General features: G+C 40.2%; 1 protein-coding gene across 4 annotated transcripts; it reads left to right on the top strand.

The window, feature by feature from the left end:
- The first annotated feature begins 281 nt into the window (after nucleotides 1–281).
- Nucleotides 282–18,900, top strand: triqk (triple QxxK/R motif containing). Of its 4 annotated transcripts, none has more exons than XM_035431211.1 (4): nucleotides 282–388; nucleotides 6,627–6,699; nucleotides 11,867–11,952; nucleotides 17,130–18,900. In XM_035431211.1, exons 2-4 carry the CDS (start codon nucleotides 6,639–6,641, stop codon nucleotides 17,235–17,237), a joined length of 255 nt encoding a protein of 84 aa, XP_035287102.1. In that variant the 5' UTR covers nucleotides 282–388; nucleotides 6,627–6,638; the 3' UTR covers nucleotides 17,238–18,900. The 4 variants fall into 4 exon arrangements, with proteins under 4 accessions (XP_035287102.1, XP_035287103.1, XP_035287104.1 ...); XM_035431212.1 differs by lacking the exon at nucleotides 282–388 and adding an exon at nucleotides 636–712; XM_035431213.1 differs by lacking the exon at nucleotides 282–388 and adding an exon at nucleotides 880–904.
- The last annotated feature ends 7,031 nt before the right edge of the window (nucleotides 18,901–25,931 follow it).

Genomic DNA, 25,931 nt, shown 5'->3' on the forward strand with positions numbered 1-25,931 from the left:
TTTTTTGACCTGGTTGTTATTATTATGATGATTATTATTGTTGTTGTTGTTGTTTTTGTTGAAGAGGTAAGCTCAATTTGCACTCAATTTTTTATTAATTAATGTATTTCATGTTTTGCATGTTGAACCTTCTTTTATTAAAAATAAAAAAACAATATCATTCACAAATACAAATCTCTCTCTCAACAAACCAAATTTACCAGACAAACCATTCTGAACAAAATCCTTATATTAGCCAATAGAAATACTAGAAAGTGCAACAATCGTATTCATCTTCCTGGTGTGCAGTGGGTGGGGAGTAAGGTACTGGTTGGCTGAGGAGAATCATTGCCCTGTGACCGAACCGGGAAAACAAGCAGCGACATCCTGCAGACTGGTGTACAGTTCGGTAAGGTGGTAATGGGAGATTTTGACTGACATTATTTTGCAGGAAATACAGCTGCATGTGGAAATTTCGGTTTTATGGTCCCCGCACGTTCTCTAAGAAACTGCACTATTTATTTCGATAGGAAATTACAACCAATCGCGCAACCATAAAGAGAGAATGTATGCCTTTGAGTTCCGCCTCTTACTTTCCAATTGGCTTATGGGATAAAGAGCTTGTAGTGGAATGGAGCGCTGGTGTGTCTGTCAACAAGAGTGCAGTCGAGTTACCAGGAAGTGATAACGGAAGACGTGATGTGTTGGCGTTTTGGAAAACAAATTGGCTAAAGTACGCAGGATATGTAGGCTAGCTCATAGCATAGCTAGATCAGGTGAACTACGATGTTGGTTACGTCAAGGGTTCCCATACATCTTTGTGGATTTTGAAACTGTGTCCAAGCCGCATCGAAGGTTTCATTTAAGGGAATACTCTTGGACGACTTGTTAGCATTTGAGTCATACAGCGTAAAAAAAAATATATGTATGTTGCACAAAATAACGAAAACATCAAATGAAAACGACTTTAGCTTTCCTTCTTAAAATACAGTCAAGTGTCCCACTGCACACAGTTCGGAACCTTTGTGACAACATTGCACGAACAATTGAAGTTGTTCTGTATGCGAAGGGTGACCCTATTCCTTTTTAGTTGCAGGATATTTATTTTGTTATATATTCTTATTGTGTTTTTTATATTTTGTCGTAGGTATTTTTGTAGCCTACACATATTGTACAGTACTAAGTAAAAAACGTTTTCAACGAACAAAAATGGCAAGTTACTCACACATACAAAACACTGTCTGTTAATTCAAACTTGCAAAATATAGGCCTGCCGTTAAAAGGGCTCCCCAAGTCTTTCTGTTGCGTGAATGGTTGTCTGTTTCTTGGTTTGAACTTAAAATAATTTAGAAAACATTGGGTAGCAATGCATTGCTTTGGAGTACAGCTTGTTTTATTTGTGTCCGCTACGTGCCAATAGCGTTTCTTGTGACTTGGCCTAATTTTGACTTTTAATGGCAGAGTTGGCAGGTTTGTGTTTTTCTTAAGATATCATTCCTTTTGTACTGTTCAATGCGTTAGTTATAATATCTGATGAAAAACACGTTTTCAACGTAGGCCTACAAAAATGTCAACATTTGCACTGTCAATAAGCCATTACTTAACAACCCCCCCCTTTTTTTTTTTTTTGTAGTGTAAATGATTGTATGTTTCTTGGTATAAATGTATTATTATTTTTTTTTTTATGTGAACGTTACATGCTATCCCATATTATTGTATGTAAAGTATTATTTTACAATCAGTATTTAATTGAAGTTGCAAATATCGGAGTTGTACATTTTGTAAAATGAATTTGAGAACAAAGTATAAACATATCCTTTCTGGAGGAATATCCTTTCTTTAGGTATTGCCCATCAGTTTCATACATTCAGTTAAATGCCTTGCATTAGGCAATGTTTGTTTTAGACACTTTGATTTCAGACAAACTTTGAATGACAGCATTGCCTTCAGATGGTAAGATTAAAAAAAAAAAACAAAAAAAACACAGGGCCAGGTTACTTGAATGAATTTAGGAAACATTGGGTAGCATTAGTTTGGAATACAGCTTGTTTAATTTGTGAGCTAAGATAGCCAATATTGTTTCATGTAGCCTAACTTGGCACTGTTTTTATATCAATACTTTTAATGGCAGGCCTAGATTTGAACTAATGACTTGTAGACAGTGCTTTGTATGTGGAAGTAACTTGGCATTTTTGTATGTTGAAAATGTGTTTTTCATCAGATATCATTTATTTTCGTACTGTGTTTGCTATGAGTTACTGATAACTGTAATTCATATAAATGTAAGCTGTGACATACATGCATACACATACATGCATGCTAACACACATTCTAGCTGAAAGAAACACATAGGCATGGATTCAATAATGTTTCCTTTACCATGAATGACAAAGAAATGAAAGTGTATGTCATATTTTAAATGGAAGCTTTTTTAATGGGCTTTGTACACGACAGACCTACTAATTGTCTGTATATTGGTAGAGGATATGTAGGGCTAGCTAACATTAATTTAGAAATGTGGCACTGCAGCGTAGTGGCAGTAGCCTAGTTAAAAAGTATGGAACAGTAGAAACGGCAGTAACATTTTTCTCTTCATAGTCTCTTTTTAAGAAAATCAAGGTACCTGCCGTGAATAAGTCATTATCTTGCGCCAGTTTCTTTACGAACGGTAATAACGTTACCTATCGGACCGAAGTGCAATGCTGATTTCAGTTCTTATTAATTTCACTGCCATCTGCAGTAGACCTACTCATGTTGTACGGTCGGCCTGTCATGTCATTAGCAAGGTAGCTAACGTTAAACTCGGTTAAAATACCGAAAGTGAAACTGGCCAATATGTGGGTGTATTTTATTTGTATTTCAGAAATATAAAGATGAGTTTTCCACAAAGATTATACAGATGCAGAAGCAAAAGTGTTTATGTTTTATTTTGAGTTACCCAGAAAGGCAGTGTAATGAGTGAGAGGTTTTCATGAGTACGAGGGTGGCTCAAACCTAGCCTGTCAAGTCACAGGCAGGTGTGCTACCCGGTGAGCTACTAGTGAATGAGACATATGAGTATCAATAAGTTTTGCTGTTTTAAACGAGTGCACTTCTATATATGTCATTTTGCGTGTGCATCTGATGTTTTTATTGGCTGATGTACCTTAAATGTCCAATGGGGAGACATATTATTTGTGGGCTTGGAGCATTTGTGATGATGTAATCAGGCAGGTAAAAGAAGAAGAAGGAGAAAATGCAAAATCCCCTTAGTTTGTGGCTTTATTGTGTGGACGTGTGAAGCTGTTTGTGAATTCAGTCTGTTGAAATGGGGTCAGAAGCTACACAAGTGTTTTTAAGGGCTGAGAGTCTTTGGTCATTGTGGTTATTTCTATAGGGAACCCTTAAAAGAGCCAAACTCTCGGTGCTGTATAGGTATGGGACATGCAGCCCCACCAAGGCATAACTTGGCTGAGTGGCATACCTGCCACCCCAATATTAATGCATATAAATGTAGGACATGTGACACATATACACATAAATACATGCAAACACATGTACATTCTAGTGGAAATAAACAAGCATGGATTCAGTCATTTTTTCTTTACCATGGCAGACAAATTAATGAAAGTGTCATATTTCCAAATGGAATTATTTTTAATGGGGTTATTGTGTACACGACCGATCTACTAATTGCATGTCAGTAGAGGATCTATAGGGCTAGCTAACATTAATTTATAAATGTGGCGGTGCATGGTAGCTAGAGTAGCCTAGTTAAAAGTAGTTAACAGTAGACACGGCATCTAATTCAGACTCTTGTAACATGGCTAGCTAACACCAAGTCAGTTTTAGCTTTGCCATTGTAAATCTGACTGAAAATACTGTATAGATAAGCATAAGTCAGTAATAACCGTAATACTGATTAGATTTATTATGCAACACAAGTTTGTATGCCGGCAAATTTATTGGTTTTCTACTAAGTTAAAGTGACAATGGTCAAATTGACAACAGCTGCACTTCTCTTGTTCTAGGTTAAAGGGTCTGTTACCCATAGCAGCAGACATTATACAAAAATATCTGACCATTGAATACCTGAAATGACCAATAAGAATAAAGCATTCAACAAAGCGTGGCATGTTACATATAGTGCTATACACCACACTAGGTTTTTTTGACTTACATATACTATTCAAGTTTTTAAAAGAAAAACTTTGTCATCATATTTATATATGTATTTATTTAATTATTTCATTTATAAATTGGGTATTGATAGTTGCAATGATTGCCTGTGTATCTACATGATTTTGTGTAAGTAAATAATTTATATTTATGTGTCTATGAAGCATGTAAAACTGATATGGCTACAGTATATGTGTGTTTAACAACTGCATGCTAAAAGGGATGCACCTTTGTATGCATTTAAAGGTATGATTACAATAATAAGAAGTTTTAGCCCAGATCCATAAACACATAATCTCAGACTTACAGGGATTAGATGTAGTATGCATGCTCTTGTAATAGTGATTTGTTCATATTATTATGTTAAATGCGACATTTTCCGATGATTTGCATTTGTAAGTTGGTGAGCTGTCTTAACATTTGAATAGTTGTCATTCTATTTGTAAGACCACTGATTGTTTCAGATGCCTTGTTGACTGGCTCCCAAGATCATGTTTTGCTTATGAAGGAAGAGACTGAAAATCTGTGCACTTTGTTTTTGTAGTTGTAAATGTGTGCACACCAACAGCAGGAAGTCACACATCGTTCTTTAGACCAATATATTTTGTATGTTTCGCATGTAATGTAATTGATATCCTTTTTGATTGATTTTGCAATGAGGCAAGTGGAAAGTGGTGGGTTTTCTTGCATGGGGAGCAGTGGTTTGGGGAAATTGCTATCTCTGAGGATAGCATCAGTAAACAAAACCACCCTTCCAAACATGCTAATACAAATCTGCAATTCCCTCCCCACCTCAACCTCAATGCTGTATCGAATGTGCCTGCCTTTTATGCTAATCAGCCTTATTAGCTGCTGTGGCTGTGCCTGCTGAAGTCTCCTGGTGATTGTTCAGGTTTATTTTCCTTAAGATGTCAAAGCAGATCAGGAGGAGACCTGATCGCTAAATTGTTTCAAAACAATTGCAGGCCACTGAATTCACAAGCCATGTGACGCAAGCGTCTGGCCGCTTTGTTCCGTTTTTATTTTTAACCTCAAAAAAGTAATGCAGTTGATTGAAATATTGCTGTAAATATCTAGTGTGAATTTTAAATGAAGACAGTGTGCCAATTTCAGCCAAATACTCAAAAAAACAATGTAAAAAATTGCGCTGGTTTTCAATGATTCCATGTCTTTTCCTATTTTGTTTTGCTGTCAAAATCATTTGAATAATTATAGGACTTTGCGGCATGCACAGACAAAGGTGCAAACAAACAAACACATTCAAATATGTCTAATTCAGCTAGCGGAGAGATGCAATGTTTGATACAGGGATGCTATTTTTTCTATGATTTACTTGTTCATTTTTGAGTTGCTATGGTAATCAATTAGTGAAATCTCATTGCTGGGTAAAGGAGTGCGGTGTTAAATGAGTCTGAACCAGGGGTGCGTATTCCACGTACATAAAATGTGATTTGCATACAAAGCAAAAAATGGGGTGTTATAATAGCAGTGGTTAATTATTATTTTTTAAATTCCATACAAGGACCCACACTGCATTTAGAAAGGTTTTATGGATCCATGCTAATTCTCTTGGCTACAAAAGGAAATATGTTCTCTGAATTTTTACGTTAAATGGTGATGATTATATTTCCTTTTTGCTATATTTAAAAAAAAAAATCTAAATTCAGTTGCCATGCTGCATGTTAATGTGTCTAAAATATGCAGGTAAAACAGTATATATGGATATTTTGCAATATAACGTATACAAAGGGAAGTTTCCAGTGTTTGTGATGCTTCAATGTATTTGGTGTTTAAATAAACATAAAATTGCAGTAGGCTCCAAATCTATTACTGTGTCAACAACGATATTCAGTTATTATATAAATGTGTTTCACACAGTATTTTAACTTGAATGTGGAATAATTAAAAATATCTTTATAATGAATCTTTATTTCACATTATATATATATATATATATATATATATGTATATATATATATAGCCATGCCATTTCAGCGCAGAGCCTGAATGTAAAAAATTTTTATTTTTTATTTTGACTCTTTGGTATTATATATCCACCCCATGTGTGAACTAAAGATCTGATTATTATGCTGATTAGGCATGAAATTGAGATAATAAAATAATGCTTTGGCATTAAGTCATGTCTCTTTGCCATTGACCAGGTTTGTGTTGCTTCCTTGAGTTAATTGTGTATTAGTGATACTGACTGTATTTATATTATATAAATATTTATAGACTGCTGTTATTTTCATGGTAGTCCTAGGTGTTTTTTTAAAACGTGTAACCAACACGAATTAAGCTTAAACTTGTGCTACAGTATACAGGATAGGGGCCTGGAGACTGTGTTGTCACCTTGGATGTATTTAAAAAAGTAAACACTAAAAAACACCCCTGGCAATGCTCTGTTATTATTTTCTCTTTTCACTGTTTGTTTATTAAATTATTTTTCTTAGTCTGTTTCTTTTTGTATTTTTCTATTTTGCTCGCAGTGATAAAGCAGAATGGGGAAGAAAGACGCATGTGCTGCAAGGTTGCCGGTTGAACAGTACCGCAAACAGATCGGTGAGTGTCTGCTGTGTGTCGAGCCTTTGATTTCCAAAAAGGTTATGTTGGTGGCTTTCCTCAATTAAAGTCAGTGTCATTCAAAGCATGTTCTTCTAGCAAGACTGACTCTCACGGGCATGTCATACAGAAGGGTTTTCAGTGGTTGCAGACATGAAGAATTGCCAATTACGGGTTTGGAGCAAAGAGGAGCTGTATAGAAGTGGCTCACAGCCTATAATAAATAGCCTCGATTTATTGCTTAATGAATGCAAATTGAAGTCATCGTGATGCTGGTGGTAACAGTGCTCTGATAGCGTCTTACATTGTAGCTTATGTCAGCTCACCAAGTGAATAGTCAAGGAAAGTGGTTTGATAGCTAGTGCACAACTGGAGCGCTCCTTCCTGCAATAGCAGGCAAGGGGTGTATTTCTTTTGTGATTGATTTTTTCAGGGGCCAAATTATCCATGATGCAATGACTCCTTGAAATTTTGGGAGTCAAGCTGCTAGTAACTCCTCTGTACTTGGAATTCAAAGTAACCATGCAGTGAAATTTCACTGGTCTACAGACCTAATACTCATTACCTAAAGACACTCTCTGGCTTGTTTTGAATCTATCCAATCGTGTAGTGTTTCAAAATAATCCCCAGAAAATCATATTTGTTTTCTCCATTCTGTTTCCTTTAAAAAATTTTTTTTTTTTTAAAACAGCTATTGGACTCCTCCTGTCATCCATCCAGTTGCATTTATCCTTGAAAAGGCCCATCATTGTCCAAATTTAGTGAACTGCTGTTTAACAAAAATGCACCAAATATAGTGTGAAACTGTAGACAGGATAAGAATACAGTGATTGTGAAATCATAATTGGAAGGTAATTTATTTCCTGTCAGGCCTCTGTTTATGAGAGAGTCTTTGTGGTGTCGGATGTCTGTCGCAGGGCCACTGTTGACGCAAGATCCCTAAATGCTGTCATTATGGTTTATAATTGGCCACGGTGAGCCATCGCTAAGCCACGAGGTAGGTGTGTTTTCTGTGTGCTTGTTCTTCTTGAATCATGATTGCCATTGCAATCTTGTGTGACAGAATTATCTGCCGGAATATAAAAGCACACTGTGAGGAACTTTGAAGCCCTTTTCCTCCAGTGTGCAGTGGCGGTGTATTTATTTTTTTAGCAGCACTGGAGGCTTGACACGCCGTTAAAGGCAAGGCATGAATTGCTCTCACTTGCTGCGAAATAGCCCCAGTTCCTCTACGCCCGGTGGCAGATGTCAACAATCTGTACTCTGTATTCGGGGCTTGATGGTTTAATGGGGCCAGTTGACCCAGACAACACAAGCACATAGCTGTCAACAAGACTGTCAAACTGTTACCCAGAACCCCCTGGGTGTGTATCAGAGCTTAGGCCCTCCCGATTCACTGAGCCAGCTCCTTTAAAAAAAAAAAAAAAAAAAAATTATTATTGTTTTAATGCTTGAGAACATGCAACATGTATTGGGCATGAGGGACTTGCCCCCGTCTCTCAGTCTGTCTGCATCAGAAAGGAATACGCCTCGCTGAAACAGAATGTCAGAAACATAACCCTGTGGGCAGAGCTGGAGTGCAAGCGTGTTGCTTTGTTTGGCACCAGAGAACCGTCAAAGCGGGGACGCCGTGAATGCTGATGCCCGCTCCTCTTTCTGTTCTGACTTAATTGCCGAATCGCACACACAAATTGTTTGCCTTTTTTCTCTTGTCAAGTGATACGGACACAAGTAATGTTCCGTACCTTTCTCAGCACAATAAGCAGAATAATTGGCGAATGCATTCCTGGGAATGAAGATTAAACGTGTCCCGCCCCCCCCCCCCCCTCGTTTCTAATCAAAGGCAATTTGCAGACAACCAAACGGCAATAAAAAGGCATGGCAAAAAAAAAAAAAGAAAAAGATGTAAAAGAGTCCATTTGTAGGTGGAAAGATGGTCCTTTGGAAGGGAAATCAGCTGTACTGCCGTTCAAAGACACGCTCGGCCTCATGGGAAGTTTCTCTGCATGCTCCTTTCTGGTAACATAATGTTCTCGGGAGCTTTGTATTGTGCTGTTGGAAAAAAATAACAGCGCATTCAATTTCAAAGCTGGTCCTCCACCACGGGAAGATAATGATGGCGGGCTGTCTAAAGTGATGTGGCTCAGGAAAAAAGTAACTGCGATTAATAAATAAACATCTTCTCCAAATGGCTCCTGAATAAAGAGAACAAATGTGAAGCTAGTTGAGTGTAAATAAGTGATGGTGGCTCAGAAATTTAAGGAGGGCAAATGCAAAAGGAAAAACGCCTTTCAGGAAGCAACTGCACCTGAAATACTGTAGTGAATAGCACGAAAACCTCATGTTATTAAGTATTTATTCACGTACTTTGATTAATGAGTTTGTTTTGCTTGGAATTAACAATTAATTCGGAACAGATGGCTCAATGCAGTTTTTTTTGTAATTACACCTCAACAGGAAGTTTCTTGAAAAGTGTGACACACACCTAATCTCTCCCTGTTGGCTTTGTACAAAACGCGCCCTGCTGACTACACCACACTCTTGCGTGTTTTTGGTGTAGTACAGTAGCAGGTTGTGTAAAAATGCCATGCACCGCACATTACTGAAAGTTCCTGTAGTTGTATAAAAAAATATCACATTTTTATTCTATACTTTCAAAATCTTTTATTTTTTTTATCCTGTGGCAGCAGTCTCCAGTTCTTCAATGTGCAAATCAGGCAGGGGAAGACTGATTTGCAATGACTGATTGATCATGAAAATCGTGTATTTGTTCAGGGTAGTGTGTTGGAGGGTCATCTTCTTCTAAGTGTACAAGTTTGTGAATTTGTAGTATTGGCTGTAACAAATAAAATACCCTTTACCAGCTAATGAAATAATGATAAAGTTAAAGCAAATGGTTGTGAAATGATTCTTGACATAAGCAGCAAAATTACATTAAAAAATTGACTGAATTCCAAAACCAATAGGGTTGAACTACTAACACTGGTAGTGTTGTTTGTGCTTCAGCATGTGAGTGAAAACTTGATATGTAATCTTCCCCAAAACTTTCTCTCAGATATGAGTCAGGTTTTCTTCCGGACCTTAGTTTGAGATAACATTGAGGATAGCAATACTATTAGTACTGCACATCTTTGCTGGGCATCTTTCTTCCAGGTACACAGTATCACATTTTATCTGCAGATTATTTTGTGGCATTACTGCGGCAGGTTTGGGAACTCTTTTAGGGGAGGGTGTATCCTAGTGAGAAACCATTTCTGAGATTTAGATTAATTAGTGAATTTTGATTTAGTCTTGCTGTCTCAAACCATATTTAAAAATGAATATGAGTTCTAAGGTTTCCATTCTTCCTTCCATTAATTGCACCTTATGGCATATTTTAAAAAAAACAAAACAAAAAAAAAAAACAAGAATGTCACAGTGTCTTAGTTTTTTTTTTTTTGCAGCTTCGCCCGTCACCATGAGCACATTGAGCCCCTTGAGAGGAATGCAAAAGGACATTTCTCCCCCTCTCTCTGTAAATGAGGCTTAATTAGGCAGGAGTCGCACTTGAAATTGCCCCTCCGTGTCAACAGCGCTCTGGGAGACCTGGAGTCTGACCCTCGGCATGGCGCAGCCGCCAAGGACACCTCCTCCGCCCACGGCAAGCTGTTGCCGTCACTGCCTTGTTTTTTTGCTGCCGTCGGTCTTTAATTAGGCAGATTCTTTGCCCCGCTCTGCCAGGCGGCCGGCTCGCCCCTGTGGGCTCGCTCCAGCGAGACGCCCTCAATCGCAATCAGCGCTCAGGTGAACTAGAGGCAACGGTGCTCTATCAGCTGTAAAATCGATGTGTGTGTGTGTGTGTGTGTGTGTGTGTGTGTGTGTGAGAGAGAGAGAGAGAGAGAGAGAGAGAGAGTGGGAGAGAGAGAGAGAGGGAGGAAGGTAAATTGAGAGAGAGACAATGTTAGTGTGCAGAGAGTGTGAGGTGAGTGCATGTTTACATCTGCCCTCGCCCCTCAAAAACATTGTATACACATACAGGCGCAGACATGCTCGAATACACACACACACACACACATGCACACATGCACACAAACACACCTGTTTTTTTAGTTAGGCTTGATCACAGCCAACAAGCTATAGCTGAGTGCATATTAACGAAAATTCGAGTTCTGATTCCTTGTTTCTGTCTCCTGGATCAGGCGCTGTGCTAGCTAATGCAAGCCACAGTCTCTAAAGCCCACAGCAGCACACACTAACAAGCGAGTCCTAGCTACGCTCACAAGGAAAATAAATCTAATGTTCTCTGAAAACATCAACAGTTTCTGGTCATGGTTGTGGCTAATGTGGATTGAGTCAGCTGGGGGATAAACAATGCTTCTAGGCAGTGCTGTGATTTGAGTTAATTGGTTTGTCTGGAAGTGTGTTGATTGTGCAACTTTGTGACTATATGACTCTAGTTGTGCATTTTGTGTTTGTGAAAAGAGGAAATTATCAGAAAGAGGAAATCAATGTTAAATTTCTATTATTGCGACTATTTGATTTGCCTGTCTCTCCCACTGGTTAAGTGCATCCTTATCTGTTTAAAATTTAATGTTGCTCAATTGTGTGGATACAATGAAAGCCACATGCCTTGGTGTTGCGGGAATCGGATGACTTCAGTGAGTATTACAAATTTAAGCAACATTATGAAACAGTTTTACTGTGTCCTTAAGGTTGCATCGCCTGGATTTTATCTAAAATGGCAAGCCTCGAGCCATTCAGTAACTGCAATGTAAATTCCATTCTACAATTGCATAGTCAAAAAAACGAAGTCAAATAAGGTGTGCCTTCATGTTAAGGAAAAAAAACATTATTTAATAAAGCTTTGTCATGAAGTAATAAAGACTGAAGCTCTTAATATAGTTTTCATTGTGGTGATGGAAGTTTCAAAAGATTGTCAACATGTGAGGGCTTTTCTTTAATTCAGGTGATGGTTCTGTTTTATCACCATGAATCGGTGATGCATAACATCAGTACTGAAGATGCAGAGCAGCGTATTGAAAATAAAAATGAGACAGTGTTAAGGATTTTTGTGTTTAAAATGCAAAGCCCTTAATTAAGTCAGAAAAGCTTTGTTTGAATAAGCATTGTTGTTCTGATCTGGGTCAAGAGAAAACAGCTTTCGTCTTCACCGACGATTTTCTTTCAGGAAAACAAGATTACAAGAAAACCAAATCTGCTCTGCGAGCGACGAGATTAAAAGCAGAGGCGAAGCGGAGTGCTCCGGGAATTCGGGTAGGTGGTGGTTTCATTTTCCTCGTTAAGTTCCCAGACACCCGCACCGTATCCCAAAAGATAAACTCTCTGAGTGTGGATCGCGGTGAGATTGTTTATCTCATTTCAGAAACCTGAGAGGAATTCCATCAGCTTATATAATCATGAGCTGCGGCTTCTAATGCACATCGCTGCACTTAAGCCCACAGGACCCAAAAACGTGTTGGCGCGTCTGTCGCTCAGAACGTTCCGGAGGTTCCGCGAGAGTGAACAAGTCAAATGCACCTTCCCCGCCCTCTCATTTTGTCTTTAAATTATCACCTGAATTTTTTTTTTTTTTTTTTCCTAGCAGTGAATTATTCCTATTCAAACACGCCAGGTGGGCTTCTAGGAGTAGGCCTATCTGTTTATTTTAGGAGACTGGCTGAATGATGAGGCCTTGTGTGCCTCTTAGAAACATATTGTAGAAATGGTACCCATCACCACCCTCACCAGAACGATTAGGATATGTCATGGAGTACGGTGATCGTACATCTGCTTGCGTCAATTCACAGCAATCAAGATAAGCTTCAACCCTGGACTCTTGGTTTTGTGTGACTCTCAGCCCCAAAGTGAACCTAATGGCAACATGCTTTGTCCTTCACTAAGAGTACTAATGGACCTTAACCTGGTATCTCTGTTTTTTATTCCTCATACTTTATTTGATATTTAATGGTCTCTGAAATGAATGGAAAATGTTGCAGATTAACTGGATTAAGGAAACATAAAATTAAATTCATGATTCAGGTTTAAAAGCAAATTGTGCATTGCCCTACGGTTAAACTGAATTTCAACTATTGTGGGGATAAAAAGAACTATAGTCACTGTTAACAATTTGTAAAACTACAAAGAAAATGTAATGGCACAGACTTTTATTAAAAATATATGGGGTTCATTTTGAAATACTTTAATCCAATTAAATAGGCCTGTGTCATGAATTATGTATTTGAGAAAAAGGATTTTTTAAAAGATTACATTAAATACACTATTGGGACAAATCTTATGCAGTGCTGTATGGGACCCTGTATTTGACCTCCCATATTAAATAATCCTGGGATCTAGTTCTGAAGATCTGAACTGAAAGAGTCCTGGCCGGGTTTTTAACTCAAAGCCTGAGAGTAGCAGTATGTAAATAAAGCACTGTTCAACTTTCTCTGCATATAAATATCCTGGCATATCTCGACAATCAGTCAAAGCATTCACAGTCTTAAAGCTATATACAAGATCTTTATTTTCGTTTCATATATTTATTTCCTTTGAACATGCCCTTATACAGGGAAACTCGCGCTGCGGATTATATTATTTAAACTACAATACAAATTACAAAAAGGAAGCGTTGTAAATGCCAGTCTGCTCACAAGCGGGATCATATTTCACACCTATTAAATCAGATAAATCAATTGTATCACAATACTAACACGTCAAACTAACCCAGTGACCAGTACACTAGTAGGTCGGTTTATAAAAATTGACAATTGGGCTTTTGGATGTTGTATCCACTTTTCACTTATTCATAATAATGTAGCCCACAATCTGGGTTTAATTACTCAAAAGCAACTCCTTGCAGTCTGTCTGTGTCAGTGCTTCAGCACGGTAAACTGCACAGATATGAGCTTGGATTGTAGAGTGAAAAAGTATTAATATCTTGGCTGCCCGTATTTTGGAATGTTGGGCATGTAAACGGAGGATGTTTTAGTAATGACGGTGCATTCCAAACCAGCGGAGAAATGAAAAACAGGAAATTAAAAGTCATTTTTAAAAGTTGACTCATGGTAGTGTTCGAGAACAGATCTCCGTTATGGAAACACAGACGCAGGCCAAAGTGCTGAGCCCTCTGAAGCTGGTCATCCTCAGTTTTATTGTCCTAATGGTGATGAGAAGCTTAGTCAACTATTCAAGGAGAAATGATAACAATAAACACAATGGCTGCTGTTTGACTACTCTAGACGCAACACGGCCTTATTGTTTGAATATCTGCCGGGTCACCAGAAGATTAAGGGTACAAACCCCAACTTGACCGTACCGAAGAATCATTCTGTACCTACGTGCTTGGTAAATAGCATTCTTAGAGTGGGGTGAAGACAAGATGGGCCAGTTTCCTGGTCAGGGTTCTGAGGCAAGCATTGTGCTTATCACAACATGCAGAAGCTGCAGTGATAAGAGGGAAGATCAGCTGTGAGGCAGTTAATGTCATCGTTATCACTTAGTTGCCCGTGTTATTCTTCTGTTTTTTTTTATGTAGCTGATTGGGATCTCCCAAGCCCTCTCCCTCCATTTCGCTGACGTTGGCTCACATCGTAAGCTGTGATTTCTGTCTCTCTGTTTGGCAGACTGGCAGTGTGAACTAGGACAGGCTTTTCAACATGTGTTTTGAGAGGCTGTTCACAGCTCCAGCTGAAGTCTCCTGGGGTGTGAGCAGGGGGGCTATCTCGAGGCGGGGCTGTCCCGAGGCCCATGTGCCAGGGATGGTGGACAGGCCGCCTGGCTCGGGGAGCGCTGCTGAGGGTGGACATTTGGTGCTCTGGCGGGATGAAGAATAAGCAGGAAGCCGGCCACCTGCCGTGGGGTGTGCGCCGCTCCCCACCGTACCCTTCAGCAAATGCTACAGTTTGGCAGCCTGAAGAGAGCTGGCCGACAAGGATGTTTCCATCTTAGGCAGTGCTGGAAAGAGGCAGGAGGTTCAGAAAGCACTGTGGGCACTTTAATGAGAACAAAATCCAAAGACAGTGTTTAATTGTAGAGAGCCAGCATTTCTAGAGCAGATTATTGGTAATAAATGGCTATGTGTTAGTCACGGCCGACCGAGCACCTTATTTTGGAGTACGCATCCAAATGACCCCTGACTTTTTTGTAGAAAGAGGAAAGCAATTAGTATACTCATACAGAAATAAATGTGAAATGACAATTTTAAGAGGAGCTACTGCTAATCATTGTAGAGAGTTGCAGAGCGGTAGTCTTTAAAGGGGACATGTAGGGAAATAACACCTTTTGGTGCCAAAATGCTATTAGATAAAAAAACAGATTGGAATTAGAATTTAAAGTATACGAGAAGACTTTGTACTCATGATGAAACCACCTGTGAGGTGAGGTGCAGCTGTGCGGTATATTAGGATGGATCACGATGACGACGGGCCTTCTGTGCCTCCTCGGTGATATCACACTTATATCCCCGAGACTAACACCGACGTTCTCCACTTCTGTGAGTCGCTCTGGAGAGTCTGCTAAGTGATATACTGCTGTGCAAAAAATCCAAACACATTTAGTATTTTTGTACTGGGGAGAACTTTACTGACTGGACCCCTCGCTCCAAGAGTAATGCTGTGGCCAATTAATTATGCATTATTATTATTAATAATAATAATAATAATAATAATAATAATATTATTATTATTGTTATTATTATTACATATTTTAATATTTGTAATATGTAGGTCTTCACTGAAATTTAAAAAATAGGATTGCCTGTTCTGTTGACCAAGCTTGGCTGTTCAAAAAGTTCTTACCACATTCTAGTGTGAAACAGTGTCCTGTTGAAGGAATAAAAGTCACAGGTTCATTTCATAAGATGGACAAAGCTGCTGCATCCTTGAGCATTATACTAAATCTGAGTTGTGTCACTGTGCTTTATTTAAGCTGTGTGTCCATATCAATGGATTCCCCATTTTAACTGTGTTCGCACGAAATGTTGATTCTTATAGCAAACCTAGCCATGATTGTTATAATGACAGCATTACTACTACTTATAATAATAATACACTGAACACAATTGCATTAAAGGGTTAAGTTTGTATATATTGTATACTGGTATATAATAAAATAATTAAGTTTAATTAAAACAGGTTGCTTTTGGCAAGCAAAAGATAAGGATGAGGCTAGGAAAAGAGCAAATACAATAACCATGCAAAATGATAGCATTTCTCCACACTAGCCAAATAGAAAAGTAAATCATCTTCAGCCTCTGGTAATATATAAAACTAAAGTGCATGAAATGTAAAAGTTTTCCAATTAATGGGGACGTAAGCTGTTTGCAGCCTGCTTGGAACAAGATAAATGCAACGGCCAGTGTTTGTTAATAAGGACGCACGTGCTGATGAACACAGCTGCAGCATGTACACAGATAGTCATGGCCGTCGTGTTGGGTTTTAATAGCCCCCTTCAATTTATCTGCTGGAATTATTAGCTTGTGTTTGTTGTGCGTCTTATCTCCGTGCTTTAAGCCCAGGGTGGAATTTCTCTGTGCCGTTTGATGTGCGAATGCGCTGATTCCATTTCTGAGTTTCTCTCTCCCCTCCTGTTCTCTTCCAAGCCTTGTTCTGCATCACTCTTTCATTTCAATTCAAATCACATTTGTTTCGGGAATATGAAAACAAAGCAAAAAATATGCTTTAGTCTTTCAATCAGCTGTTAAGAAGTGCGTGTGGTTGCATGCGCAAGTGCCTTATGCATCTAACACGGCGGTTTGTTTTTTTAGATATCTTATGTGCACATCACGTGAATGCATTTGCATCAGATTTAATATCAGAATTCAAATGTTTATTTTTTAAAACATGATTTGGATTTTCGAGACATCTGTTTTTGCACAAATCTGCATGTAACATTGTTACATCCAAAAAGTTAAAGGTCCATTTATTATTTTTGTGTGATCTTGGGTCAGATAAGGTGGAATGTTATACAATGCAAAAAAGAAGCTTAATCATCAAGTACAGGACAGCTTCATATCAGTGTTAACAGAGCTGCCGTTAGGGGTGTACCCCCACGCATCCACACACAAACACACTACACATCTGAAGAGCACCAGAGCTGATCACATATTCAGATAAGCAGATAATAATCTGCTCTCAACCTGATGGCAAATGACTTGGTTATTATACAAGAACAATCTTGGTGATTTCATGATATTTAGGTTTATTGTAATTTCTGCAATTGAAATAAAGGGCTTTACCATTCGGCTGTACCATTTCAACTCTACACTAATAATTTTCTGTTTTGTTATATAAAAATTATAAAAGCTATTTTTCATTTAGATTTAAAAATTGAAAAGTTTTAGTCTGTGAACTAGTCTGTGCACTACTTTTACGCTTTGATCCTTTTTCTCATGCACAGTGGACAGCCTTCCACAGAGCATGTCTTCACGTGCTGTTTTCTCTCTATGGTTGCAGGACACTGTTCTTGTCGTCGTCGCCATCCTTGTCTTCCTCCTCAGCGTGTATGCCTTTTTCTACCTCAATCTGAGCACCGAGATAGACCTGGACGTGGATGTGGACTAGCAGACCAGCTCCTTGGTGAATGTTCACTTGGGGGAAGACTTGGAGCACAGCAGGACATGAGAGCCTCCCCCCTTCACACCCCCTGTCCGTCCACCTGATTGGCCCCATCGTGCAGTGTTTGTATTCCACGTGCCCCACCCCCTGCAACGGGTCACATGGTGCTCCACTCTGGACAGCTCCACCCTCAAAAGAAAGCTTGATAAAAATGGAAGAGGAAATTGGATGATCTGAATTTTGCTATCAGTACATAAGAGGTACTGTACATTCCACCTGCTTATGCATGGCCCTGTGGCTATTACAAAAAATTTGGGGTGGTGTTTTTTTGTATATATTTTGCTTGAATTGAAATGGTGTCTTTTAGTTTAATTTGTTTTGTTTCAAGTCTTACGTTCTGGTCGAGAGAAAACATGACCAGACTGCACTCTGAACATAACAAGGCGATTCATTGCAGTACATCCGCTTGATACATGGCAAGGAAAGTACTTGGACCAACAGAGTTATTGTCCTTTTCTTTTCAGTGAAACCTGGTTAGAGGAAGCTGTATTTATCAGAGATCATTATTGTGGAATCACGGCGTTCTTTTCCTGACTAATAGCAATATGTAAATCTTTTGAGAGAAAGATAATCAGCACACACACTCACCCAAGCCCCCCCCCCCCATGCATTCCACCACAAAGACTTGTGCCCACATTTTCAGGGATCACGATTGTGAGGATTAGACGTGTAATTCCTCTCTTGATTGAGTGTGTGTCCGGAATACAAAACCCCACATTTCATCCGCATCTGAGTGTATCCATCAGATCTACGACTGACACAATCTGCCTGTATTTCTGTTTGAGTAAATGAGGGAAAATATACACAATAACGCAATAATCAATACACAATAATCAATATTCAGTTTTGCAATAAAGAACGCGATGCACTATAAATTACTGTACATTTTATAAAAGCTCATTGTACAAAAAAATCATGAAGGATTGATCATTCTTGCCTATTGTGTCCTTGTCGTCCATTTTCCAAGTTATAGGAAATAAAAATTATGGCCTTCCATGACTTCCTGCCCTCCATAATGGCAGCTAAAGAAGTTACCTTTTCTTTATGCATCAGCGATAAATGAGAATGCTCAGCAAGGTCCCAGCATAACCAGGAACATTAGTCTTTGTATAATGTGTACTGGACCAAGTGTAAATATAATTACTTTTTCTATTCCAGACAGAGTTGTTTTAAATCCGCCAGAGCGGTGTGTGTTCCCTTGCATGCAGATCGCTAAGCCAAAGCCATATGTAAATCACTTAAGGTCATATATGGAGATAAAACCATCTGTCACCACACAGTGTCTTCTGCAAGAAATAAAAATTGAGATGGTATTTTATTACCATTTTGTTTTTGTTTTTTTAATAAGGACATAAGTTAAAGTAAACATGTCCTACTACTGCTATTTAGATCATAGTCATGCATTTAGCGTGATTATAATTTCATTGTGTGAGAAATGGCTGTTTTTTCTGGTGTGTCCTGTATTCTGTATTACAGGTTTTGATTTAGAATAGCATTTCTTGGAGATTGATAAGACCTTTTAGACACTGTACAAAATAAATTTCATTCAGTTTGCACCCTATGAGAGTAAAGAATTTAGTGAAAATAAAAAAAACTGTGATCCTCCTAATGATAAAGGTGAAATCTCAGTTCTTAGATGCTGTGCTTTGAATCTGAATGTGTATTTGAACATGCTCCCTACATATTATCAATATTTCAGTAACCTTTCCCGGTGTCTAATAATGTGATTATTAGATGCCAGTGTTTAATTTAAAAGGTTATTGGGGGTATAAGAACATAAACTATGACAGAGTTGCCAGAGCTGGTTGGCTTTGTTTCCATGTGTAAAACCCGTCCTTACACAAGGGTTGTGGGGATGGGTAGGAGAGCCACTTCTGTGTTTCATTTCCCGACTTCAGCTTTGGAACTCACCCAGTCTCCCGCTCACTGTAAAATGTGGCATTATCATCATCTCAGCTTGTTGTGTATCATACAGTGTGACATTATTACGGTCCTGCTCCACTTTACAATAATGGCGGCAGTTAGAGATGCTCTCAGGTGTGTGGCACTTGTTTTTCATCAGGCTCAGGGGACCAGCCGATGTCCAGTGTGCCCAGATCGTTAGGATAATGGCGGTAAACTGCGCGAGCTGAACCTTGCCGCGCCCAGCAACGCAAGTGCATTTTACAGACAATGGCTCATGTAGTTCATGAACCTCTTGCTACAGCTGGGAGATATTCACACTTCGCTACACTCATTAGCAGCAGCAGGTGGTCAATAGTGTGCAAACAGTTGGAGTAAGCTGTGCAGATGTAAATGGTATAGCATAGCTAACCGTTTTCCTTAGCAACACGGGTTATTTTGTTGCATCTAGGCGTGCAACGCAATTGTGTGCATATGTCAAAACATTTTCCCATGTTGAAAAAGCAAGCCTCATCTCCACAAATCTGAATACACAATACAGACCCAGTATGCTCTGTTCTGTCCATTATTACTAGATGGCTCAAATGACACAAGGACATGGACATGAACGTAATAAAACGTGTGATCTGAGGATTGGTGCGGTGTCAATAAGGCTACGCAAGGGTGGTGGCTGTGACTACGCACTCCGTAACCACGACATCCTGGCAGGCGCGTCCCAGCTGCGACCGCATCTGTTTAAATGGCTCTCAGAGGAGCCGAAACCGCATTATTTCCAAAGTTCCTAACTGTCGGAAAGGCTGAATTGAACGCTGTAAACACAAGCTGGTCAAAAAAGCAAAGGAGGTGACGAGAATAACATTCTGTCAACTGTTTCAAGGTTAATTACACCCCTCTCTGTAGATTACCTGCATCGACCGAAATTAACAGCTCTACTTGTCAAATCATTTAAATGTTCCTTATTCATGATGAGTATTGTGTTCGTGCCAAACTGAAGATAAAATGGAAGGTATTGCTCTGCATTTTGGTGAACTGGAGATAAATATTTTCCCCCCTTCCTTGTAGCAGAAGACCTATAACATATTTTGCTCTGTAGCAACACCAGTACCAATCTTGTCTTTAGTGCAGCCGCAAGATAATAGGATCTGCTTATTCCATGATGGTTTCGTCCTTGGACTATTTTTTCTTTAAGAAGTGTGCTTACACACACACACACACACATGGTATGCACACATACATTTTAAAACATAGCATATATAAGCTTTTGCCCATTTTTCCTCATTGATGTTTGTTTTCCAATCAACGTACATTTGTTTTAGTTAGATCATTGATCCATGATACTGCTTGTTCTTTATTTAGCTGGATTCCGCTCAACCTCGATATCAAAAGAACTAATGGCCCTCCAACCTGGATCTGTGGCATAATTGCCGTGCCTTACTGAACATCCGCCGACCTTGGTTTGTGTGTCATCTGACAGATCAGAGCTAATTGGTAATGATCTATTGAATTTAATTTCCATGCATCTACATGGAATTAATCAGTGAATATTGCATGGTGTTGTGCGACCTTACTGCAGAATATTGAAGGTGAACTCAATGAAATCATGCAGCATCTTATGACGGACTAGTTATACTCGGCGCATTTGTCACAACAGACATAAAACACAAAGAGTAATCCAGCATTGCACCATGAGAGCTTCTGCCCTTCATTTGCTCCTATATATCTGGTGGAGGCAGCATCCAGTGTAATAAAGGGTTTGGTTGTATTGTGAGTGAATGTGTAATGTGAGTGAATTTCCACTGCACTCTGAATCAAGAAATAGAAGATTGAACAACCAACCCCATTTACAAATGACCTCTAAATGTATTTCAAAAATCAATGGAAAAAAAAACAACTCTTAAAAAACTCTTATGCTTTACGTATAATGTATCAGAAAAACGTGGATCCGCTGATATATCGCGATCATTCCGCGCGTACATGCAGGAGAGGCAGTTGGACTGTGAGGTGCGTCCTCCCCTCCTCCTCTCCTCCCCTCCTCCCCTCCTCCCCTCCTCGTGTGATGATTGAAGCCCGGCTGCTGAGCGAGCGGCGGCCCGGTCGCCCAGGTGCCCAGTTGACTGGCGCGGCCCGGCGGGCGCGGCGGGCGCTCGGTACGCGGCTGGGCGGCGCGGCTGCGCGGCACGCTCCAGTGGAGCGCTCACTCCCGCGGACCGCGCCAGGCGCCGCCTCGCTGACAGACAGCGCAGCCGCTCGGCGGGGTCAGTCCCTGGAGGAGCTCATTTAGTCCCTATCTCTCCCCTCCCTGCAGCCGGCTGACAGGTAAAGCCCTGACAGCCCCTATCAATCAGCCCCCGCGCCGCTCGCCCATTAGAGAGAGAGAGAGAGAGAGAGACGGAGCGGGGAGACGGGGGAGATGATGCGCGCCGCGCCGTTAAATCCCACGCAGCTCCGACTCGTTTGGGGAATTTCTCTCTCTCTCTCCTCTCTCTTTTTTCTTTTTTTTTTTTGCTCTCGTTCTCGCGCTCTCTCTCTCTCTCTTTTCTCACTCCATTTATCTGCGCGAGACGCGCTGCTGGTGATCAGCTCGGTGATCATTTGCATATCAAAGAACAAACGCACATCATATACATGATTAGTGATCGTCATAAATGTGCGTTTCAAGGTTCCTGATGATAATATTCCCATTTCTCTGTGCTCGTGTAGCTGGCAAAGAAACAATGCCTTATGGTGATAACTGTCTGTAAAATATGAAATCAAAATATACGGTATGTTTGTAATGTATATTAAAATTCCTATCCTGAACTAGCAATGCATCAGTTATTACCACATTTCTTCATATTCTAATGAATGCAGGTTTTTTTTTGCCATTTGCGATTTTGTCAATTTTTTACACAATTTATACTGCATAACTTGCCCTTCTTACCTAAAATGTGACATTTTGCAGGTACCATGATCTACATTTAGCAATACATAACTTTAACATATTTTAACAGGGTTAATTTTCATAATTTTTAATCAAAATGTTTCCCAGTATAAAAAATGTATTCCTTGAGAGCAGCAGTGCGCTGAATCTGTGTGGATCACAGTGAATTGCTTTCCACGTGGATAGCCATATGTTTTGAACAATCCTAGGTAATATTGTTCTACAGCTGTGAGATATAATATATAAAATATTTGTTTGTTGAATTATTTGTGTTGCTTGGTTATTTATGAAGGGCTACACAGGCATATTTGATGTTGGTCTGCAACAGTAACACATATCATGCTTTACTGAGTGGCACCAAAGAAATTGAAACAGTTTCTCTTATATCCATCTGATCAGAAACAAAAGGATATAAACTGATATTACACAAATGTTCAAAAGCATATTGCTCCTTTTGGCTGTGGTATTGTCATCATGAATATTAAACGCAGTCCTTAAAAAAACATTCTTGCGGTATAATTTGAATGTATTAGCGTGATTCCGAACTTCGTGGATTAAAGCACCTCTGTGCTTTGTGAGAAGTATGGTAATTCCAGTCTTATTGGATCTGCTGTGAATCTAATTCTCTGATTGTCTCAGTAATCCCTGATGCGTTTTTTTTTTAACAGTAATGTGCAGAGCAGAAATGAAAAGTATGGAAAGGGAAGAAAGTAACAGCTTGCGTTGTAACCTTGGCTTTCTGAGCGAAGGATATTGCCAGAGGGCAGTGTGCTATGTGCTGGTGTGTCTGACTCGTCTCGTTGGATGGCATCAACAGAACATAGGCTGAGTGTCAGTGCGTGGTGCTTCGTAGATGCTGAACAGATTCTATGATTGCTGAAATCGTCGGGATGGACCACTCAGTCTGCTCTATCTATAACAGCCAATTCACATGCAGTGGAGATCAGTGAATCTATCTTGAATCTGCACAGCATGATGCCAAAAACTTATGTAGCTTGTCTTTCTCATGGAGAAATAGTGTAGAACCAAGACGAGCACTTATGAATCAGCCCCATAAAGGCCATTGACTTGGCATATGCTTTTCACAAAGAGAATGAAGAGAATGAGGAAATTATTAATGGTGTGTGTATGCGTGTGAGTGTGTGTGTGTGTGTATGTGTGAGTGTGTGTGTGTGTGTGTGTGTGTGTATGTGCGTATGTGCATGCGTGCTTGTGTGTGCGTGTGCGTGTGTGCGTGCGTGCGTGCGTGTGTGCATGTGTGTGTGTGCGTGCGTGCTTGTGTGTGTGTGTGTGTGTGTGTGTGTATTGTGGGTTTCTGGGGGGAGGCTGGGAGTGCAGGTGCTCAACAGGTGTACTCCGATACCAGCCCCCCCTCTTCATTTGCCTCCTGATCTCTCTCTCTGTTTGCTCTCGCTCATTGTGTTATTCACAGGCAAGAACACCTGTACCACCACACCTGGCAGGCTGCCTGTTATTGAGTGGTGCAGGATGGAACCCAGCCAGGTCCGGGATTCGCGCACGGAACGCGGCTGAACCTCGGAGAAAGGCAAAGTCAACATGCACAACGACGGGCGAAGCGGCCGCAAGACCACAGAGTCGATGACTTAACAATGTCTCATGACCGAGAGGCATAGCCGGAGATGAGGCCTGTAAGGAATGTGCGTGTATAATGGCTGTGGTGATCTTTACAGCGCAACAGCGTGGGACATGTGTGGGCAGACCTCTGATCTAAAGTCAGTCCGATCTGCTTTTGCAGCAAAACATCACAGGCCAGCTCCTGGAATGGCTATTCCAAATATCTGGAAGGAAATCTCCATGCATTCCATAATCTGCTGTTTCGCTTCAGATTGAGGAAAAGTACTATAGCAGTACTGTATAAATGCTGAAGATGCTGAAAGCTTCAGAGTTGCCATTCGTATTAATAGCAGCTGCTGGTAAAATGATTGAAACGCCAGTCCATTAGTTTTGGCAACAGTGGAGCCCATGACAGACGATACACGATCCCGACAGAGGAACATCAATCCTTCAACAGCTCCTTTCCCCTTGTGTGAAACAGACCTGAACAGACAGATATACCGAAAGTGGGGCGTGGGGGGGGGGGGGGTGGGCGGGGGTAACAAGCCTGAAAAAAAAATGTGGAGCCAGCTTTCTCTGGAGCTAGGTAGCCCGGTCTACCTGAGCCAGGACGTCCAAGCACACAATGAGGGGCCCTGTGGTGTCCCTTGGGACAGTTTACAAGGCCCCGGGGCCTGAGAAATAAAGTAAAGGAGAGAAGGAAGAAGGGAGAAGAAAAGGAGAGAGAGCTGCATAGTAACAAGGACAAGGTACTAAATACGTAATTAGGAGCGATAAAGACGCAGGCTCCCCTGGTCCTGTTTCAGACGGCTGGCCTCAGACATTGGTCACTCAGACAGTAGCCTCAAGGACACGCAGATGCAGACAGCGGTGCTATTTTTTTCAAGGGCTCTTTGCTCCCCTCTTCCTGCTTCATTGTGCTGGTGGGCGAAGGGTTCGCAGAGGTCAAAGTTCAGGAGACATTCTCTCACAGGCGCATTAAAAGAAGAAGGCTTTCCTTTTATCTGATTTTTTTTTTTTTGGTCTGTCAGTCAATAAAGCTGTGCAGTGAGGGGTAATTTGAGGTTAGAGCAGATCTGAAAAGGAATGCATGAGAGACAGCATTCATTTGTTTTTGCAACATCGCTAAAGACGTCGGCTTCAGTATGTTTTTTTATAATCTGAATTTGTACATTGATCGGGTATTGTTACCAATGCTATTTGAGAGCGCGTTTATAAAACACTTTTTCTTTTATCTAGCTACTCCTTTGGTTTAAGAATTCTGCTGTTGCCAGATTTATCAATGACACAACCTGACTAAAACACAATGAAAATCTAAGACTTAAATACAAGACCTTGAAAAAGAGGATAGATCTTTTATATTTTCAGTTCACATGAGTGACAAATCAAGTGATATGTTTGTAAAAAAAAAAGAAAGACCGGGCAGCAATTAACCTCACAAAAAACCATAAAAATCTGAGTAATCACGAGGCTCATCTTTGTTTCAGCAGGACACAACAGCGCTCGGGGAATCAATATCCACCAATGGGACTGCAGCCTGTTCGATGTCTGGCCCGAGTAGCCGAGTAAACATTTATTGGCTCAGGCAATGAGGCAGTTTGCACAGGTGTCCAATCCCGTCATAAAAGCTGCCTCCATTATTTGCATTTGACTTCTAAATACCCTCTCATAAAGCGTACATCACTGCTTTCATGATGCCCAGCATGTACAATGAATTATACAATCTCCACAAGGAGACTCTTTTGTGTACTGTATTAAGCTGGGATCACATGGCTTTTTTGTTTTTATTGTGTTCTAACTGAGTGCCCCTCCCACCTATATTGAAGGAAACCTTCAAGATCAGGGCTTTGCACACCCCCTCTGCATCAATTATGCAGATTGATACAGACCCTGAGAAAGTCTGCAACTGTTCTCAGTGTGGTAAATAAAAAAGCAGGAAAGCCCTTCTCTGTTTGTGCTTGAAAGTCTCTAGGTGACCAGGTAGCCCCGTCAGTCAGTTCCAGCTTCCAAGATACACTAATCCATTGTGCACTTCAGTAATTATGTTTTCTGTTTCTCAAAAAGAGGGAAGGTCTGAAAGGTAATTTGTTTTGACAGCTGTGTGGGCCATTGCTAGCGCGGGCGATTGCCACACACCTATCTCTGGCCGGCTACTGTTTAATGATCGGACTGGGAGAAGCACACCTGTGGCCTCTCATTACCATCTCATGACAGAACGTTACCACAAAAGCTGTCATTCATCA

Source organism: Anguilla anguilla, chromosome 8 (assembly GCF_013347855.1).
Source record: "Anguilla anguilla isolate fAngAng1 chromosome 8, fAngAng1.pri, whole genome shotgun sequence".
NCBI lineage: Eukaryota > Metazoa > Chordata > Actinopteri > Anguilliformes > Anguillidae > Anguilla > Anguilla anguilla.

Bases quoted from the DNA above. Each gene is read 5' to 3' on its own strand.
- triqk (XM_035431211.1), top strand. From the start codon at position 6,639: ATGGGGAAGAAAGACGCATGTGCTGCAAGGTTGCCGGTTGAACAGTAC. The intron at 6,700-11,866 runs GTGAGTGTCTGC...ATTTTCTTTCAG, and splicing joins ACAGTACCGCAAACAGATCG to GAAAACAAGATTACAAGAAA. The intron at 11,953-17,129 runs GTAGGTGGTGGT...CTATGGTTGCAG, and splicing joins GGAGTGCTCCGGGAATTCGG to GACACTGTTCTTGTCGTCGT.